The 19,969-nt window shown below is 42.0% G+C and overlaps 2 protein-coding genes and 1 long non-coding RNA gene across 5 annotated transcripts; 2 read left to right on the top strand and 1 right to left on the bottom strand.

Moving 5' to 3' along the window:
* Positions 1-66: 66 nt before the first annotated feature.
* Positions 67-3,615, bottom strand: LOC133132265 (uncharacterized). The gene is made up of 3 exons (XR_009709101.1): positions 3,469-3,615; positions 1,625-1,725; positions 67-458 (listed from the first exon to the last, which is right to left on the bottom strand). It is a non-coding gene; the product is annotated as an uncharacterized LOC133132265 (long non-coding RNA).
* Positions 3,101-12,246, top strand: LOC133132239 (pre-mRNA 3'-end-processing factor FIP1-like). Of its 3 annotated transcripts, none has more exons than XM_061247558.1 (16): positions 3,101-3,409; positions 3,875-3,914; positions 4,854-4,911; positions 6,589-6,692; positions 6,986-7,041; positions 7,630-7,740; positions 7,982-8,112; positions 8,245-8,384; positions 8,501-8,600; positions 9,128-9,269; positions 9,366-9,389; positions 9,682-9,739; positions 9,815-9,873; positions 10,237-10,435; positions 11,079-11,240; positions 12,069-12,246. In XM_061247558.1, exons 1-16 carry the CDS (start codon positions 3,319-3,321, stop codon positions 12,190-12,192), a joined length of 1,599 nt encoding a protein of 532 aa, XP_061103542.1. In that variant the 5' UTR covers positions 3,101-3,318; the 3' UTR covers positions 12,193-12,246. The 3 variants fall into 3 exon arrangements, with proteins under 3 accessions (XP_061103542.1, XP_061103543.1, XP_061103541.1); XM_061247559.1 differs by having other exon boundaries at positions 9,812-9,873; positions 12,072-12,246; XM_061247557.1 differs by having other exon boundaries at positions 9,812-9,873.
* A 4,180-nt stretch (positions 12,247-16,426) lies between these two features.
* Positions 16,427-19,581, top strand: LOC133132250 (ADP/ATP translocase 3). Its single transcript, XM_061247580.1, has 4 exons — positions 16,427-16,612; positions 18,189-18,675; positions 18,834-18,974; positions 19,134-19,581. The coding sequence occupies exons 1-4, from the start codon at positions 16,502-16,504 to the stop codon at positions 19,289-19,291; spliced, it is 897 nt and encodes a 298-aa protein (XP_061103564.1). The 5' UTR covers positions 16,427-16,501; the 3' UTR covers positions 19,292-19,581.
* The last annotated feature ends 388 nt before the right edge of the window (positions 19,582-19,969 follow it).

Raw genomic sequence — 19,969 nt, 5'->3', positions numbered from 1 at the left:
TAAAATATATAATTTCCCCCAAGGGCGAAAAAATGAACTTCATCCTTAATAAATAGGTCAGCATTTATTAAATGTTGTGTGAGGATGTGGGACAATAATTCCACCTAATTTCTGACCAAATGTAGCCCTAGCAGTGTTCACCCACTTCCTGGTCTTGTCGATTTTCCCTGGATTGGCACCGATGGGTGGTTCCAGACAGGATGATTGTGGTCTCAGGGAAGTGCAAGGAGATCCAGGCTCCTGGTCCTGCTGAGGTCATTCCTGCCACAGTAAATGAGCGGGATATCCAGGGCTGCTCTTCCTCTGAGGGACTGGTGAATGAAGGGCAGAAGGCATTCCCATCGTAGGCCTTCCCAGCCAAACCAGTGGACCCAGGCATCCAGAGCAATGCTGGTCCCCATGGTTTCTCATACTCCCTCCTCCCCATGCTGGATGTAGCTATCGCCTACAATTTTTGGCTGTGGAAGACAAATACAATTAAATATTACTCATTCAAATATACACTGATATCATACATTCTGAATGTAAGATAAACGCCATTCACAATGTAGACAATAGTAATCTAAGCATAGGCTTTAGTGGTAGGAAAAGATGAGCACTGCTGGGCTGAAATGTGAAATATAAAATATGTTATGTTAATAGCCACAGCTACATTGTTAGCCATACAGCTAACTTTAGCAGCAAGGTATCCATTATAATGTTACCTAAGTTTAGTAATAATTTGGCTAGTGAAAAGCTATCTGTAGCTAATTGCATGGTTGCTACTTTTTTTCTGCTGGTTTCTGCTTGTTTGCTGCTAGTTAACTTACCAGCTATCTGATGCTGCAGTTCTACCAACATATAGGCTAATTTAAAAAAAGGCTACGTTGGTAATGTTAATCAATACTTGCCTATTCATATTTGCAAGTTTGCCAGTAAATAAAACTGTTGTTATTTAGTTGATTAGATCGTGTCATAATCTAGTGTCTACCGGCCTCCAGGTGACTGGAGAGATCATCATAAGGGCAAACTACTTCAGGTCCATGCAGAAAATGAGAAGCCACACAGCTTGAGTGTAGAAGCAGTAAGCAGGCTGTGGATATACTGTATATTCACCATTTTTCCAGGTGAACTGGCAGTGCTCCGTGTTCCAGCTATGTTTGAGGCCTTTGGAGAAAGCCCTGTCTGGTGGTGGCAGGATGTGTGTGGTATGGAATGGGAAGGACCTCATATGAACATTGCTCTTCTTCATGAGATGGGCGAAGGGCGGATTGAAAACACGGGAGCTGTCACCATCATGGATGAAGACATGAGGATGACAGACATTCTTTGGCAGGGATGCAAATATACTGTTTCCCCTCAAGAAAGAGGTGTGAATTGCTCCATCTGTTGTCAGAGACCATGGTGTTAAATGGTGCTCTGAATTGCCACTCTGCCTCGAACCTTTTCCCATTCTGTATCACCATGAGTAGCCCAGATTCCCCTTTGTAACTACCTAAAAAATAAAAATGCTGGGAATTGACTTTGACATTTTCAGCAGAATTTTCATGCCCAGGACCCACAATTCATCTGGACAAGTACAACTCGCAAATGACAACAAACAGAAAGACATGCATGGATGACATGCTCATAGGTGTCTCCCTACCAGAACATTTATGTATCACATCAGTGGACCCGGTCACTTTCCAGAGAATTCAGAACCTCCTCCAGGACAGCGTTTTGATGGACTATAGAAAGAATAAGAACCTAGAAGGACAGAAATGGGGGGTGGACCTCAGAAAGTACTATTGTAATGTAATATTATCCATATTATCCAATCATTTGGATCATGATTTTAAGGCACAAAAGTAATAATTCTCATGTCCTTAATTTTTTTATTTAGCAGTCACAATATTATAGCAATACCAGAAGGTGGCAGCATAATCAAGCTGGCATTGTACTAATGTTCCAGTTCCAAGTTTTTCATGTAGACTTATCCAGCAATACTGCTCTTTCTAGGAATTTTGTCTTTTGACCAGTTTTGCATAGTAATAATAATAATAATAATAATATACTTTATTTAAACTTGATAGCATCATAGGTCAAGACATTCAAATGAAAAGAAGACATGAACAAATGAAAAGAGTGCCATAACCAAGGTTACTGTCTGACATGCCTTCTCCTAAAACATCTGGAGCTAAAAAGGATGACCTCGGATTTCCCAAACTGAATTATCAGAGAGCCAAGTCACAGGATTTTGAACCTCAGTACTCACATATTTTCCACTGAACATTTATCTTTGTGTGAAACTACCAATGCTACATTGTCCACATAAAGAAGAAGAACAGGCGACTTTTAAATAATTGCAATATAACAAAAATAATGGCCCTAGACTAACTCCGCAAGTTCTAGGTTTTGGACTGGAACGTGTCCCATGTACACTCACTGAGCACTTTATTAGGAACACCTACTTATACATGCGATTATCTAATCAGCCAGTGGTGTGGCAGCAGTGCAATGCATACAATTATGCAGATATTAGTCAGGAGCTTCAGTTAATGTTCACATCAACCATCAGAATGGGGATAAAATGTGATCGAAGACTGATCTTGGTGCCAGACAGTGTGGTCTGAGTATCTCAGAAACTGCTGATCTCCTGGGATTTTCAAGCACACAACAATCTCTAGAGTTTGCAGAGAATGGTGCGAAAAACAAAAAAGCAGCAGTTCTGTGGGCAGAAACGCAGTGTTAATGAAAGAGGTCAGAGGAGAATAGCCAGGCTGGTCAAAGCTGACAGGAAGGTGACAGTAATGCAAATAACCAGGCAAGTTTCAGTGGAATTCCTAAATCCTGACTATAGAAAACATACTGTATATAAAATATTTTGGCTTGATACGAATTCATCAGTATGTTTGTGAATTATCTTTTCTATAACCATGGACAAATAGAACTGGCCTGTAATTCCCCTTCTAACTTGCTGCCCTTCTTATAGAGTAGAATAACTAGACCACTCTTCAGCTCATCTCATACCTTGTTCTATAGAGAGGTTAACTATAGCTTAACAGGAGGCAAATTCAGGCGTTAGGACCCAGGAACAGGGAGCGATTTCCTTTTGGAGCGATTATACATGGCGGTGGTTTCGCTGAGAAATAGCTAACGCTGGCTAGCTGATGTTATAGGCTACTCGGGCTGTTTTATATTGTTATATTAGGCTAAGTATTGCTGCACATTGCGCATCGATGTCGCGGGGCATGCAGGTTGTGGGATTTTTTTCCTTTTACGTAATACCCCAAATGCTTATCCATGACCAAAATACATATTGACTAGAGTACAAATTAATACCTAAATAGTAAAGAAACCATGGCGACCGAACTGGGTACTTCAGATCCGACCTCGGTACCAAACATCGTTACCGAACCCGAGGAAGATGAGGAACACTGGCTTTATGGGGGTAAAGATGTTATATAAATTGCAACATTGTATTATAAGCTAAGCAAACTCTATGCTTACCCAGTACATGCACAGAAGGCCTTTTCCGATTCCTAAAGCTGTAGGCTATAGGAATATGAAAGAAATGTGGAAATTGAACTAAATTCGTGAAAGAAAGAAAGCGTCGTGTAACGAAAATATTTCTGAGCTTGTCCGTCCCGCCGTTTGTCCCATCACTATAGCTGGCCGGGATGTGGACCCTGATTTCACGCTCTTGACAATTGGCTCGCACTGTAAACGACGCGATTCTTTAACTCACCGCAGATATTATCAGGTTCCTTCGCTATTGTTTGTCGTTTTTTTGTTTGTTTTTTTGACTGATATAATGACAATACATTTAAAGTAATTGTTTAATTACTATTATACACTGTTATAATACGTGAATTCGCATATCGCGAATACAATTAAACATGCATTTTTTATATAGACGAGAACTCCGAGAAACAAAACGAGGAGAATTTGCCTGGGTAAGAATCTATTTCATGACTTTTGCTTGCACCAGAACACATTTTTTCTGTGGTCTTAGTATGAATTCATGTATTTATTTTTGTTCATGGATTATTATCATAATCATGTAGGCTACTCCAGATCCAGATTATCTCTTCTTTGTCTGTAATCCAGATTTTGCCACTGGTGCCCAGTTTGAGCACACTGTTACTGATTCCATTCCAAGTCCTGCACATACATCAGAGCAGCATGTGATGGTGTTTCTAATGGGATGATGACTGCTTTTGTGCCCAGATGGGGCTCTGCTGTTGTACTCTTGATGAAGGTATTTACTGGAATTGCTTCAGTAAATATGGAGTGGCATAGACTGATATGTAACCATATTAGAGATGTTTTGGATGTGGGTGAGTTCTGTACAAATAGCTTGTCTATTGTGGTTTGTGTGAAGAAGTATACCTGTGTCATCGGACTGTGGGCACCTCCAGTGAAACATCATATGGCCTTTTTTACTTGCATAATTCCAGTTGTTTTAAATCCCCATATGTTTTCCCAATTGCAAATTGTTCCTCCTTCAGTTCAGAAGAGCAAAGAAAGACAAACCCATGCATCCTCCAGAGTGTGTGTAGCAAAACTCCATTGTTGGTCATTGCATTAGCTGAGCTGCGCAGTCATTGCATGAGATGAACTACCTTATGCAGCTGTGGCAGGCAGACTGCAGGCCCTGACCATCCAGGGGAATTCATAATGCACAATGGGAAATGTGGATTTCCAGCTGAATCCTATGCTATAGCTTGGGCTGTAGATCAAACAATCAAACGCAATCAAACACCATTGTAATTTATTTATAAATTGGTTTTAAAGCAGTATGGGTGATACACAAAGAACAGCTCCGATGGCCCTAAGATTAGCCTGATCTAATGTGTGTGTTGAGTTTAAGACTGTCTTTCTCTGTGTCTCAGATTCGAAGAGTCCACACAGGAGAGCTATGGCACAGAGGAAAAAGACACCTCTGCTCAGGTAGGATCTGTCAGCTCCTCCAAGCCAGCGTGGAATTCATTTTGTTTTCTCAGAGCTGCACCAAAACGCTCACGTAGTTAATGAAAAGTGCTGCTATGTCGAATGTACTTCAGCTTGTATTGGGCTCCTTATTCATGCACAACAGTTTACAGAAAGTGGTACACGCTTGTTATCTGTTTGTCCATGTTTTAATTTTAGTGGACTATTCCTTTATTTTAAGGGGCCATGGAGTCAAGGCCATAGTCGGTTAGGGTGATGCCAGTTTTGGCCACAGTCCAGTTAATTGTAGGAGCCAATATAGTTTAATTACCTCAAATACAGCATAATATACAGTGCCGTAAGAAATGTTTAATTCCCCATTGATTATGAGTTCAAAAGTCAGATTCAAATATCAATAAATTCATATACAATACAAGCATTTCTCTATCATGAAAAATTTAAATAAAGTATGTAAAAGTATCTCTTCAGCATTTATTCAAATATGAACCTGAAAATAATTTATAAGTACTCTGTGATCTGCTTTTGTACTGACAACCTAAATTGGGTGTATTCCATCTTCTTCTATATGTTACCGAGGTCCGCCCATGTTGATTTCAAATTCACCTATGTACAATTTCATGATTATGGGCTAAACATTTAAACATTATTGACATTTTGAGGTCTTACAACTACAACAGCAGATTAGATCAGTCATTCTGTCATGAAGACCAAATAACTGCCCATGGAACTTTCAAATGAAAATGGAAAAATATAGCACAACCCAGACATCCTGAAGATCAAGCCCTTCTACCAAACTAAGCAGCCGGATGTGAAGGGCAGTTGTCAGAGAAGTGACAGAGAGGCAGCTACAGTTGCAGAGCTCATTGGCTGACATAGGATACTGTCCAGATGTCAATCATTTCTTCAGCACTCCAGAATCTTTGGGAGAATGGCTAGATGGAAACCACTTCTGGGAAAGGCCAACATTAAGTCTCGCCTGGCATCTGCACAGAAACAATGTGGAACTCTTTGGCATGAAAGCAAAGTGTTATGTTTTGGCACAGCCGATGTCCCACAGAAAATCTGTGCTGACCTTAACATTTCTGTCCACTGATGCACTATGTGTAGCTTGGTACATCTAGAGCAGATTTGCATTGAGGAATCTGAAAAAATTCATGAAGACATACTTAAAAGACCTCTAAATGCTGCTCAAAGCCCATCTACTTGTTGAATTGAAATATTATTTAAATCATAAATATGGTCAATCTATTGTGTCGCTGAAGGGGGGGGGGGGGGGGGGGGGGGATTTCAATTCATTTAAATCTTAAGGTGTAATGTGACATTATTTGGAAAAAGTTCAAGGGGGGTGAATACTTTCTAAAGGCACTTTACATGTGCATTTTACACTGAAATTAAGTTTGATAGTCTTTATGCTGCTTCCCAACTCAGGCATATTTTATAACATAATAGTTATTGAAATATAATTTATATTTTATCTTAAATGGCCCAATCACAATTCTGTTGTTATGATTAATATATATATCACTTGGGTCAAGATGAATCTTTTCCAGGGTTGTCAATGACGATAACAACCATGATTGGAATGGGAAATGTCCACTCTACTGTGTCCCTACCTCTCAAGGAATAATCTGTGGATACAGAATGTGTGAGTCTGTTGGATGGATTCTGTTCCCTCAGGTAGCGAAAAGTGCTGAGGATGAAGACGACGAGGACAGCGACAGTGACGATGATGACGTTAAGGTCACAATAGGGAACATTAAAACTGGAGCTCCCTCATACATGTGAGAATTCCTATTTTCATTCCGCTGTACAGACTCTAGAGAGCACTGTTACAGTACGCCACAGTTTGGTGCATATTTATTGTGTTCCATAAAGGCATTTCCTGTGATAAAATTTGGAGAGTGGAGTATTAGGGAACTGGACAGAAGTGATGTGGGTTTGCATCCTGTGTGGGGCGGCATTGGGAGATGTGAGAATGAATAATGTCTAAAATCTCCCCGGAGAAACACATAACGTAACATACATAGTGTCATGAATGAAACTGAAAAACCTTTCCTTTCACAACCTTATTTAGGGCACCACCGATGAACCTGAGTCTGAAACCAGGGAGGGGCTACTTGGCTCCAGCAGGTAAAGGCCATTTCATCCAGATTTGCTACAATGTGTTACTAGTTATTTATTATTTTTATTTTCTTCCAGTTTAGAATACCAAATTATATTTTTAGGTCCATCTCATCACCGTGTCCTCTATCAGTTTGGGCGAGCATAGACGGGCACGCCTCTCCTCGGAAGTGTGTGATGCCGGCTGCTGAATATGTGAATATTTTCACTCTGCATTCCACTAGCCAAGCTGTGCAGTCGGTGGAGTACGCTTCACACTTCACATGCAGATGTCTCAGGCAGACTGCAAGACTCAGACTGACCAGAGGTGTCGCTGGTGTGTGATGATGAGACAAGGACAATCTGACTAACTGACTGAAACCCTTGTTTCCCTGGGCAACATTATGGCTAATTAAGCAGTGCCCTGTGGGGCTGCTGGATTTAGTACCACAGCACTGGGGCGCGTCAGTACCTCTGAGCCTGTGTTATAACAGGATGAGTCACCGACACCCTGTCTTTACTTTTTTCTTTCCTCAACCTTTTTTGTACCTCTTATTTAATTCTGATGTCAGTTGATATTGGTTGCTGTTTTAACACCGATTTGTCTGTATTTGTCAGCTAAACTGCCACCCAAAGGCGTAGATTTGGAGGCATTGGGCATGAACGGGCTGGAGGCAGAACCAGAGGTGGAAGCAGACATTTTTGAAGACAAACCGTGGCGGAAACCTGGTGAGGATCCAGTAACACAAAGACAGGGGGTCACCTTGGGGCTCTGGGGTACAGATCCTTGCCCCCCACACACACACTGTGCCTAAATTATCCCAAGTTCCGCTTTCTGCTCTCAGAGCAGCAGTCCCAGGTTGGTGACCTCACTATGGACACGTGCACATGTGAACAAAACCCCATCACAATTGTGCTTGTTATTGTGGTTGCAGCGAGTGAACATGTTCTTTCCCCGCTTTGTTTGCAGGTGCTGATCTTTCTGATTACTTCAACTACGGCTTTAACGAGGAAACGTGGAAATCGTACTGCGAGAAGCAGCGCCGGCTCCAACTGGGGCTTGAGCCCAATGTTCCGCTCGCCTCAGAGAACAAGATCACAGTAGGTCTCCCGGCTTGGAGAATAAGATTACACTAAATCCTAGGATGGTAAAGTCTGTGTTCTGTGTTCAATTACCTGTGTTCAATTACATGAATTACATTTTTAGCCTAACCTGCAGTCTGCATTCAAAAGGTTCAGCAAGGAAGAGTGGCTGTTTTGGAGAAGGAAATGGAGGCATCTGCTGTCAAGCAGGACTTCAAGATGGACTTCCCTCCCCCTCCCATCACGCTTTCTGCCGCCAGTAGACTGAAAGCTGGGCCGCCCCCAAACAGGTATGCCCCCCACCCAGTAGCCCAGTCACCCAGTAGCCTTCTGCTAAAAGCCCAGTGCACACTGTATCATGATTTTAGCCCTGCAGTTATATTGTAGCCTTCCTCTTTTTCTGCAGGAAGTTGGGTGGGACAATCGATGTGATTGGTGGACAGACCGGTGCTATTCGCCGGGTGGAAGGACGCAGGAGAGAAATGCATGAACAGAATCCAATCCAGGTTAGTCTCCCTCCTCACATTGCTTCAACTGGATAAGTGTGCCAAACCAAGGAGAAAATAAATATACAGTACAATATACAGTACATCACAGGTCGATTCAAGAAAATAGAAGCAGCAAGTGAACTAATATGGCTGTTTGTTATCGCTCACTCATAGAGTTGGTCCTCTCCAAAAGTGTCATTGCCTTCACTCAGGGGACAAGGAATATACTGGGTAGCATTGCATGGCAGCCTAAAGTCTCTCTCCTATAAATCTATCAAAAGCAGTGTGGTGTATAAGGATAAACCCTGCCCCTTTTAAAACATTAACTAACCAATTATATCAACTAAATGAAGCCAGGTCTAACATAACATGAAGATTGCAATTCAAACCAAATACCATAGTTCAGGTAAGACTTATGAGACACAGTGTGGTTAAATAGTGAGAGGAGGTGTGTCAAATGTGTTATACTTTCCACCAACCACCTTCAGTCTCGAAGCTCACTAAACCTGGTTTTAAAGCAGGTGTGCTTGTGTTTTCCCCTACAGGTGCTGGGAGAGCACCCAACTAAAACCCAACCATTTGTCCCACCAGCAGGGCCCCCACCCCCGCCCATTGGTGCTCCTCCCCCACACTTCATGCACCCACCCCCACCTGTCGCACGAATGCCCCCCCCTCTGCACCCCCCAGGTAAGCTTCCTTTTCTAACATTTTTATTTTACTGAATAACCAGTATTTTTCCTGATCTGCTCTGTGATAACGTTCACCTGTACTGCCTCTCCACAGGTATGCCTCCACCTGCCATTCCAGGTAAACTCTATAATCTACTCATTACAATACTCACTCCAGTTTACTCTACCTGCTCCAGGCCTTTACAATCCTTCTTCTAGCTTCAAATAATATACATTTCAAAAGCATGTACGTATCACGTGTAAATCACATATCTTAACGTAAGCTTAGATTTGGAGGTTCCATTGCCTTGTTTTGTGATCAAGGGAGGAGGGCTTACATCATGACATCACCACATTTACACCATGTTTATAGAGTGAGCCATAATAACCCTTAAATTCACTGGATTTACATCACGCCTGTATTTACCCAGGGCTGTTCCCACCGCCGATGGCTCCGCCCCCGAGTCTGTTAATGCCCCCATTGGATAGGTGAGTGACTGGCCTGCGGTTAAAGTGAGCCTGTGGGCTGGATGACGGTGCTGACTGATCTCACGTCTGTAGCAGGTGTCCCCCATCTGGCTACAGCAACAGAGCTCCCCCTGCTTTTGGGTACAACACTGCAGGTGAGGGACCATCTGAAAATGTTGCTTTCTACTGTGGTTGTTTCAGTCATCTTTTTATCAGACTTGGGATTCATCATCTTCCTGTCTTACATCCACTCCCAGATTGTACTCCCATTTACTATATATTTTATGTGCTCTCATCTTGCTTTCTTCTTTTAAATGTCAGTTGGAATCAACAAATCAATTAAGTTATTGTAATACATCAGATAGTGTTCAGAAATCAACCCGTGTTTGATTGGCCGAGCTGGAATGTTAACTTATTCCAACCTTAAGTTACCGTGACCAAAAACCTTAACCTTAACATTCTCATTTGGTCAAAGAACTGCTTTATGGAGCTGTGTTTTCTCTCTCCCTTTCCTGTAGACCCAAGTTACATTAGCTACCCCCCTGTCTCATCGTCACACCCACCATGGGGGGCCTCGCTGGAGAAGGGGGGAGCAGCAGGGAGTGGGAGCCACTGGGAGTATGGGGGCTCTCGCCGGGACAGGGAGCGGGACAGAGAGATCGAGAGAGAGAGAGACCGCGAGAGGGATCGTACTCCCACCACCAGCGAGTACAGCAAGTGAGATATTCATTTGCAGTCAGTCTTTTGGTTGCCAAAAAATGCCACCATTCCGGTTTAACAATAGGCTACTCCGGAACAAGATGATAAATCACCAAAAAATGCAAATTACGTAATCTGTATACTTTGCCAAAATATGTGAACACTTAAGAAAAGCAGATTTTTTTTCTTGCATTTTTTGTGCATTTTGTGGGACAGTCCTATCTTTGGTACCTTTGTGGCCTACAGTGATGGACGGTGTTTCACATTTAAAATTACTACACATTTACAGACCATGTAATTAAATGTTTTAATACTAAGCTAAGCATAGGTTATCAATTTCAAGCATTCTCCATTTCATGCTAGAGGGAGTTTCCATGGTAACAGTGCTACACTGCACTGCATTAGTTAATTAGCCATAAAACATAAAGTTTTATCATCCTTCAGATGAAATCACTGCAGCTGAGGTAACCAGTTTTAACCAAACAATGAAGCTGATGTTTCTGTCATCCTGTGTTGTGTTGTGATTATGGATCAGTGAAACTGTATTAAATTGTTTTCTGTAGGAAATTAACTTTAAAATATCATTTAAAATAGCGCTGATTTACCTTATTGTTTTCCCATGGAGATGCTTCTCATTGGTTGTTTTTTCTCCTGGCCACAGTGAGGATGATCGATATCACTACTACAGTCACGAGCGGGAGTTTCACCATGCACGTGAGCATAGTCGCGAGCGTAGTTGTGAGCGTATCAGGGAAAAGGAAGAGCGTCACAGAGATCGACGGCACAGGGACAAGGAGGAAAGCAAACACAAGTCCTCCAAGCGGTAAGTTTCCCTGCCAGTGCGAGGGCCACTGTGCAGTCTGAGCTGTGGTGTGTTAACAGTTCAGTGGGATAAGAGGGACCATTTTCAACAGAGGTACAGTGATCACTCTTCGATATGAAAGTAAGAACAAAATTACTAGTAAAATCACTCAGCATTAAGAGTACCGGTCAACTGCTCTTTGATAATTGTATGGGCTTAGCACATGAACCTAGTTTGAAGTAGTTTAGCTATTAACTGATGCAATATAAGGGCCTGATTTACTAAGACTTTTAGCATGTCTAAAACATTTTTTATCACACGCAAAACCAATAACATGAGCAAGGATTGGTCATGGTATTTGTTTTGCCCCAATCATTGGTTATGTTATTCGTTGTATGTGTGCCAGAAGGTTTCGCATGTGCTAAAGGTCTTAATAAATCAGGGCCTAAATAATAAGGGCAGGCTAATCAACTGTGCTTGTCTGTAGCATCTGTAACAGCTCAGAGGATATGCGGCGGCTGAATGTAGCTGTAGGTCAAAGTCAATCAGGCATTGCCTGATTCAGTGCAAATGGTTGTTATAGGGTATGCAGTATATATATATATATATATATATATATATATATATATATATATATATATATATATATATGCAGTGGCTTTGACAGACTGAGCCCCAAATATGGCAGGATTCTATTAATAAGAGTAGATTGATTCATGCAAGTATATTTGTTAATGAAAGATTGGTAAGTGAGAGTAAGTTATTTAAATTACATTAGATGTGTTGGTAAACTGCTTAATGACGTTAGAGCAGATGGGCTAATGTGGGTGGATTTTCTGGTGTTCTCAGCAGGCAGCACGAGGGTGAGGAGGGGGAGAGTCATCGCAGACACAAACACAAGAAGAGCAAACGCAACAAAGAGGAGAAGGAGGAAGGGGTGGGGCATGGGGAGGAGCCAGAGGGCAAGGACTAGCAACCATGTGCCACCATCCAATAGCACTGTCTACATTTCCAAGAAGCCACCCCCCCCCCCCCCCCCCCCCCCGTTCATGGGTGTGTTGAGTAAGAATGCACACACCCTCATGTATTCTTGTGTGCAGACCTACAGAATGCACATAAACACACTCTCTTCCATACATACATACACAGGTAGCACAGTGTACAGAGCACTCACATTCATAGATTGAATGAAATGAAATGTGACTGCTGTAGTATATTTATTTGAGAAAGTCTTTACAGTATGTGGTAGAAACGTTCATGCCTTCCCTGTTAAAGAAAAGCTATTTTAAGCTTTTTACCATTAATTTTATATCAAAAGAAACAGAAAACCTGCTTGTTTTCATGTGTTCTGATGTAGATGGTGCTCATCGAGTAATCTTCCAGCTATAATCTTTAAGCAGAGGAGCAGAGAGTTTATCACCAGCAAATCCAGAAACATCAAACATTTACTTTAAACTCCAGGGTAGTTTATATTGACATTGTGAACATTTTCAACTAAATCTGTCATTTGACACTGAACCTGTCTGTGACAAGATGCGTCTGAAGATTGACTAATTGTATGCATCTTCCTTCAATCAATGACTGTCTGTGGTTTAACCACATTTATTTTAACAGTTTATCCATATTTTAGCAGTTTAACCAGATTTATTTTTTCATTTTAACTATTTAACCACGTTTTGTTTAGTGGCTCAACCATGTATACTTCAGTGGATTGACCACACTTCTTTCAGCTGTAGAATTTATAACCTCTGTATTTTGTTTTCTGTATCTTTTCTAAAATGTTTACGTTTTAATGGCAGATGAAATAACTGTGAATGTCATGTTAAAAGTGGGGGGAAATGTAAATATATGTGTACAAAAATCTGGAAAATATATTTGAGCTTGACTTCGTGAAATCACTCTAAATACCAACAACATATTTTGTTTGCGGAAAGTTTTATTTTCTGTTCAGATACTTATACTGTATAACTGTTTCCCTCTAAGATAAGGAGACATAATCCGTCCATCCTGCAGTATATATTTCACACTAGTTCCGAAAATCTGCTATTTCCACTCCACTGTAAGAGAGATTTCTTGCATTGTTCAATGCTTGCATTAGAGAACACCGAGTGTGCTCTGCTACTTGTACCCTAATACTGAACACTCAACAACTGAGCCTTGTATCTTTTCATACATATACTCAGCACAGCTCCTTCATTCTAACCTACAGTATAAGAGTTTTCAGTGATTTAATGTAGAACATCCATTGCCACAGTCTTGTGTTTGGCCCTTAGTTCATTTTTAGATTAAGCATCAAATCAGAATTTTTGGGCTTCAACAGTAGAGTGACAGAACATTCAATATGAAGAACAGTGATGAGTGTCAGTTGGGTCTAGAGAACCTGAGTCACATCTCTGAACCCTCACCCCTGGCACACTTTAGCAGAAACTAAGCACGAAGGTTACTGGAAGGTAGACCTGATCATCGAGTAAAACTGCCATGAACAGGGACAATTATGCTTCTTATACTGTATACAGTAATCAATCCAATTTTCTTCATAATCTAAACCTGGTTCAGGCAGAAACAGAAGCTCACATCTGGGCGATTTTGGTATAATCTTGGCACTGACAGGACATGAGTATCACAAGAACCGATCGAAACCATTCGCAGACACAGAGATGTGATAAACAACAGGCTTTAATAGCAGTTCCTCAGGCGAAGGTCAATACATGGCAAACAAGTCCAAGCAGTCGCAGGACAGGAGGGGGGCCAGGAAGTCAATCAGGAGTACATGAGGGCTGAAGGGCAGAAGACGGGCTCGAAGGCAGGAGGGCTGGGGCAGGGCTTGGACGGAGGCTGAACTCGGAAGGCAGGTAAAAAGAGCAGGAGGGAAACCCGCAGGACAGTACAAGGACACAAGCACGAATGCAGGGCACAAGACAATCTCGCAATGAACAAAGGAAACAAGTAGGGGCTTTTCTGTCCCGCTCACTGGATTTTCTTTAGTTTTTTGCAAACTCTAGAGACTAGTGTGCATGAAAATTCAAGGAGATCAGCAGTTTCTGAGATACTCAAACCACCCTGTCTGCCATCAACAATCACTTCGATCACATTTCATCCCCATTCTGATGGTCGATGTGAACATTAACTGAAGCTCCTGACCCGTATCTACATGATTGTATACATTGCACTGCTGCCACACAATTGGTTGATTAGATCATCGTATGAATAGGTAGGTGTAATAAAGTAAAAATGAATAATGTGCTCAGTGAGTGTATATACATGACCAACAAGGAGACAACAAGGAACAGGTGATACACATGAGGAAACGCATATCAGGTCCGGGGGGTGGGGGGTGGGGGGGAGTTTACACATAACCGGGCTGTGAAAGTGAAAACATGAAATGGAACACTAAACTCAAAAAACACATAGAATAAGGGAAAAACACACATTATTTGGCAGAAACATGGGGCATAACACATCAGTGTACCTGGATTCCTGAGGTTTGCAGTGGATAGAACTGGTGGTTGTCAACTATGTATTGAGCACAAGGGCATTGACACACTGCTATAATTGCCGGTAGACTGCTATGAAGTTTTACACTTAGTCAATGGAGCAATTAATGGGGTGTTATCTGAAATTACATTTGCATCTGTCAGTCATTTAAAATGACTGGGCACAGGCATTTACAAAAGTAGTTATATTTCTCAATAACCAACGCAAAAGATAAATTCTGAAAATGTGAATTACTCTTTATACAATTATACAATCAATTGTTGCAATCTATATTCCATGCTCATTGTTCTACTTCTCTGTCAATACAGTATAGCTGAAGTCCAGCTTATATGCTCAGGAACTTTAGCTACAGACTTCCACTCTCAGACCAAATGTTTATATTTTCTTTCTGTAAATGGAAGAGAATAGTTTGATAAGCATTTTTTTGCTACCGGCATGAATTAAGTAAGCCTACATCACTAGTACTTTGGCTAATTTAATTATTTTAGTAAGATTTCTAACTAAGGTCAAAAATGTACATTATTTGTGCATTATTTCTTGTTCATACTAATAATGAAGCATAACAATAATAAATCATAACAGAGAAGGATTGCAGCAGAATGTAAAAGCTTAATTTCAACTCTGTTACAGTTCACCTCCAGGACACAAGCAAGCCACTTTTTAATTAATAAGTATTTAGTTGTATTTTCTACAGCCATAACACACACACACACACACACACACACACACACACACACACACACACACACACACACATTAATGTTATGCAGTTACTAGGTTTCTTGCTTTAGTTACACATCTTGTAGTAAAAAAATATTAAAGGCCATAGACTATATGACATAATTCTCTTAAATTATGAATCGGTTGTAACACTGAGTGAAAACAGTTTATACTTTAATCATACGTGTATCCTTCATTGCACTCAAGTATTATATGGGCCAATCGAAAACAGTAAAGTAAAACTGAAATAGCCTATCATAAAATCCAGAAAGTAAACTTTCAATTTAATGTGAGGGTTTAAACAAACAATGCAATCCCCTTATCAGTTTAGCGATTGGGTTAAAATAATCTGATGCATTTTAATTGAAGATGTTTCTTTTCAGAATATCTATGACTAAACAAAAACATTTAACAGGTTAATCGTGACATAGCCCAAGTGTTTTTAACACACTGAAGTAATTTGCGGTCACAGTTTGAAGGTGACTCGAGTGGCACTGGCTTTACTCTGAACAAACTGCATGACAAGGACAGCTTGGGTGTGCTTCAGTGACGTTCCACTCACCTTTCCCCTTTTGCACGGACAGATTACAGGAGCGAGACACAGTAGGCCTAGTACAAGTTATATAATAACTTCGGTGCCGACTCAACTTGCTGTCAAAATTTTATATTCTGAAACATTATTATTCAGTTTGCCTGTTGAATACATTTTCGTTATTCTCTAATGCAAATTGCTTATAAATACCGCGGGTTTTTTTGCCTACCTTTTACATTTATTTTGCTGGTGTATCCACTGAAATTGTGTATCAGCATGTAAATTATGAAAAGTCCGCACAAAGTCAAAAGTTGTAATATTTTTGTGCAACAATGCTGCTAGTTAATACGTCATGTTCTCCTGCCTCCTCCCTGAATAGCCGAAGGACCAATGGCATTCGAGTTCCCATGTAGTCTCGCGATCTTAGTAGTAGTAAATCCTCGCCCATCTATAAATTCGGCCATTTCGTCCGCTTTGGCGTAGGGCTTTGGGTACGCGGTTTGTGACTTGTGTTCCCTCTAACTGCGCCGCCACAATGAGTGAGACCGCTATTTCATTCGCCAAGGACTTCTTGGCTGGCGGTATCGCAGCTGCCATTTCCAAGACAGCTGTTGCACCCATTGAGAGAGTCAAGCTGCTTCTTCAGGTAATGGGCAATTAGCTAGATTATGCAATATCATTTGATGAATCTGGAGATAACGGTCTTGGTCTGTATATAGCTGACATGGCAAAGTTATAACCGTTAGCGAGCTCTTATAACGTTAGCCTTTAAGATATGTTTCTGTTACTGCAATTTGGTTGTTTTTTTTTACGAAGTAAAGCTCTAGCAGCTATGCGTGATATTCTGGTTATGAAGAAAAGTGCTTGTTGGATGTTTGAGTAACGTTGCAGTCCGCTAGAGGGTTAAGACCCAAGTCTGAAGTTTGATCTCTAATGATGACCGGGTACGTTGTCCTTTGTAAATTGGGCAACTTTCGGTGATTACATTTAGAAATGGGCAAGCTGTCTGGTTTAACTCAATTTATGCAAGTTACCGTTAACTTGCTTAATGTTCATTTCTCTGACTGCCTGATTTAACCGCATCTGTTTGTGCCTAACGTTAGCCAACCTGACTGACCCTAAATTACCTTAATGGCTCTCAAACTCGCACCTGGGGTCCAAAGACAAAGCCGGTAACGAGCCAAACCGGACACGAATAACGCTAGCTAGCTATTTCTGACACAAGGCAAGTTGGTTTAAGGGAATGAATAATCCCTCAGAACACGAAACGTGTAACGTGTAACGTTAAAGAAGAATGATCAGCTTGCTAACAACATGTTAGGATTGCAACTGTGGCTGGAACAAAAACCAGAATGCACAAGTTTGAGAATCACTGGCCTTGGTAGCTAATATGTTGGCTATTGATGTCCGTCCGGTTTTCTATCGCTCGATTGTCGTTACCCTTGGACCTAAGCAAATCTGTCCTGTAAACTTACCGGATGAGTTTGGCTAGTTCGCAAATATCATTCACACTAGAAAAGGTCATCCTATGAAGTCCAATCGTTAGCTAGCAGTCCTAGCTAACAAGGTCGCTGCAAGGGTAGGCCTGTTTCTGCTGCGAAGGACGAATGGAGGAAACTCATTTAATTCCCGAGCCATTTGGGAAGCCATGCATTTTCGTTTCACGTACAGGTGTGCACGTGCATGACGGAGCTGCATTTTGATAAAGATATGGAAAAGCAGTTTTGTCTTAATCCTTGTAGGAGCTGACTACGAGTGACCGTTCAATTGCTTGGCATTGCATTGCCTGACCATTTTAAGTTTAAGGAATACATTGGTTGTATTCTAGCTGCTTCTTGACACGCCCACTCAGACTGGATAATTGAGAATAACCAAGGAATATACTTTTTATTTTGCCGCCTTTATATTTTACAACGTGCCCTTGTACGGCTCACCACGGTCGTCTCCATTTTGAAGTGGGACTGGGCAAGGTGGCTACGTCGTCGAGGGTCGCTAAACAAGACGTCAGCTCTTATTTTAATCTGACTTGTCATGAGCTGATTTATTGGGGATGGCCCAATTCATCAGAGCTAATTTGTACTTGATTCACTGCTTCACTTGGTCTGGAGTAACGTGAATGGAAGAGTGAATGGTTGTATGCAGCATTAACTTGTTTCACTTTGCATGTTCAAAACTTGAATCTTGATCTTCACTTAATGGCTTTCCTTTTTCTTTAAATCTAGGTCCAACATGCCAGCAAACAGATCACTGCTGATATGCAGTACAAGGGCATTGTAGACTGTGTGGTCAGGATCCCAAAGGAGCAGGGCTTTCTGTCCTTCTGGAGAGGGAACCTGGCTAATGTCATCAGGTACTTCCCCACCCAGGCCCTCAACTTTGCCTTCAAGGACAAGTACAAGAAGGTCTTCCTGGATGGTGTCGACAAGCACACCCAGTTCTGGCGATACTTCGCTGGTAACCTGGCCTCCGGGGGTGCTGCTGGAGCCACCTCCCTGTGTTTTGTGTACCCCCTCGACTTTGCCCGAACCCGTCTTGCTGCTGATGTGGGCAAGGCTGGCACTGAGCGGGAGTTCACAGGCCTGGGCAACTGCCTGGGGAAGATCTTCAAGTCGGATGGCCTTAAGGGCCTGTACCAAGGCTTCAATGTGTCTGTGCAGGGAATCATCATCTACAGAGCTGCTTACTTTGGTGTCTACGACACTGCTAAAGGTACGGCTTTAAGTGCATTGCTTGCGTCTCTTGCACCCTGTCCCTCTATTTTTCAGTACGGGCTGCAAAATGCAAGGGCTGCAGTGGGTTTAACGTCAACCTGTAAGTCTGAGTCGCTCGCTGTTCAGTGCTAGACTAACTGTATCCGTGCTTTCCAGGTATGCTGCCGGACCCTAAGAACACCCACATTGTGGTCAGCTGGATGATCGCTCAGAGTGTGACGGCTGTTGCCGGTCTTACGTCCTACCCCTTCGACACTGTCCGTCGGCGCATGATGATGCAGTCCGGCCGTAAAGGAGGTGAGTCCTGTCTCCTGCCTGCCTGTCTCCTGCCTGCCTGTCGATTCCCAGAAGGCGTGCTCTGCGCTCGTAAACCTGCGGCACACAATCCCCCTCTTGTCAAAAGCATTTCTGGGCACTGAATTTAGTTTTCCCCCCCCCCCCCCCATTCCTTTACAGCTGACATCATGTACAGTGGCACAATTGACTGCTGGAGGAAGATTGCTCGTGATGAGGGTGGCAAGGCCTTCTTCAAGGGAGCCTGGTCCAATGTTCTCCGAGGCATGGGCGGAGCCTTCGTCTTGGTCCTGTATGATGAGCTGAAGAAAGTCATCTAAGTTTAAAAGAAAATATATTTTTTAAATGCCGGATGTTAATGTAAAACAGTAAATGTAACATATCTTGTACATTTGGAAGGACTGTCATGTTCTGCCTTATTTATAGTGAACGACTGGTACAATTACTAGTTGGGGGAATAAATTGTGCTTTCTCTACCACCCTTCCCCATACACCCACCACCCCAACAACGTCATTCCCAAAATAAAGTGAATCGGGGACTCCCGACCTCTGCCTGTCACCAGCCAGTTTTTACCCCTCTGTTTAATAAAGCGCAACCTACTGACTTATATTACCTTCGCTCTGCTGTTTTCTTCCACACATCAGGTTATGATTACAATCCTGAACTGCCGTGTTCAATCTGGTTAAAGGCTAGTTTATAGTCCAGTAACATGCAATGGATTCTCTATCTGACAGGATGATGTGTCCTTGTCAGGCGATCTAGCTTTCACAAACATTCTGTGATTTCAGTCTAGCGAATGTCACTGGATTATAACCTGGCCTTGAGTAGCGTGCGTCCCTGCTCTCCTCTCACATGCTGGAGACGTAAATTGAGCCTGCGTTTCTCGGTTAGTTTTGGGCTCCAGCCAATGTAACTTGGACCGGAATCGTATGCCATGTCTTCTCTTCTGGCTGACACGTCTCACTTGTAAAAGATGATGTCCTTTTAATCCCCATGC

This window comes from Conger conger, chromosome 7, assembly GCF_963514075.1.
Source record: "Conger conger chromosome 7, fConCon1.1, whole genome shotgun sequence".
In the NCBI taxonomy this organism is placed as follows: domain Eukaryota; kingdom Metazoa; phylum Chordata; class Actinopteri; order Anguilliformes; family Congridae; genus Conger; species Conger conger.
The sequence above is the reverse complement of the archived record's forward strand: the minus strand, read 5'-3'. Positions and strand labels throughout refer to the sequence as shown.

Bases quoted from the DNA above. Each gene is read 5' to 3' on its own strand.
- LOC133132239 (XM_061247557.1), top strand. From the start codon at position 3,319: ATGGCGACCGAACTGGGTACTTCAGATCCGACCTCGGTACCAAACATC. The intron at 9,874-10,236 runs GTGAGGGACCAT...CCTTTCCTGTAG, and splicing joins TTTTGGGTACAACACTGCAG to ACCCAAGTTACATTAGCTAC. The intron at 10,436-11,078 runs GTGAGATATTCA...TCCTGGCCACAG, and splicing joins ACCACCAGCGAGTACAGCAA to TGAGGATGATCGATATCACT.
- LOC133132250 (XM_061247580.1), top strand. From the start codon at position 16,502: ATGAGTGAGACCGCTATTTCATTCGCCAAGGACTTCTTGGCTGGCGGT. The intron at 16,613-18,188 runs GTAATGGGCAAT...CTTTAAATCTAG, and splicing joins GAGTCAAGCTGCTTCTTCAG to GTCCAACATGCCAGCAAACA. The intron at 18,975-19,133 runs GTGAGTCCTGTC...ATTCCTTTACAG, and splicing joins GCAGTCCGGCCGTAAAGGAG to CTGACATCATGTACAGTGGC.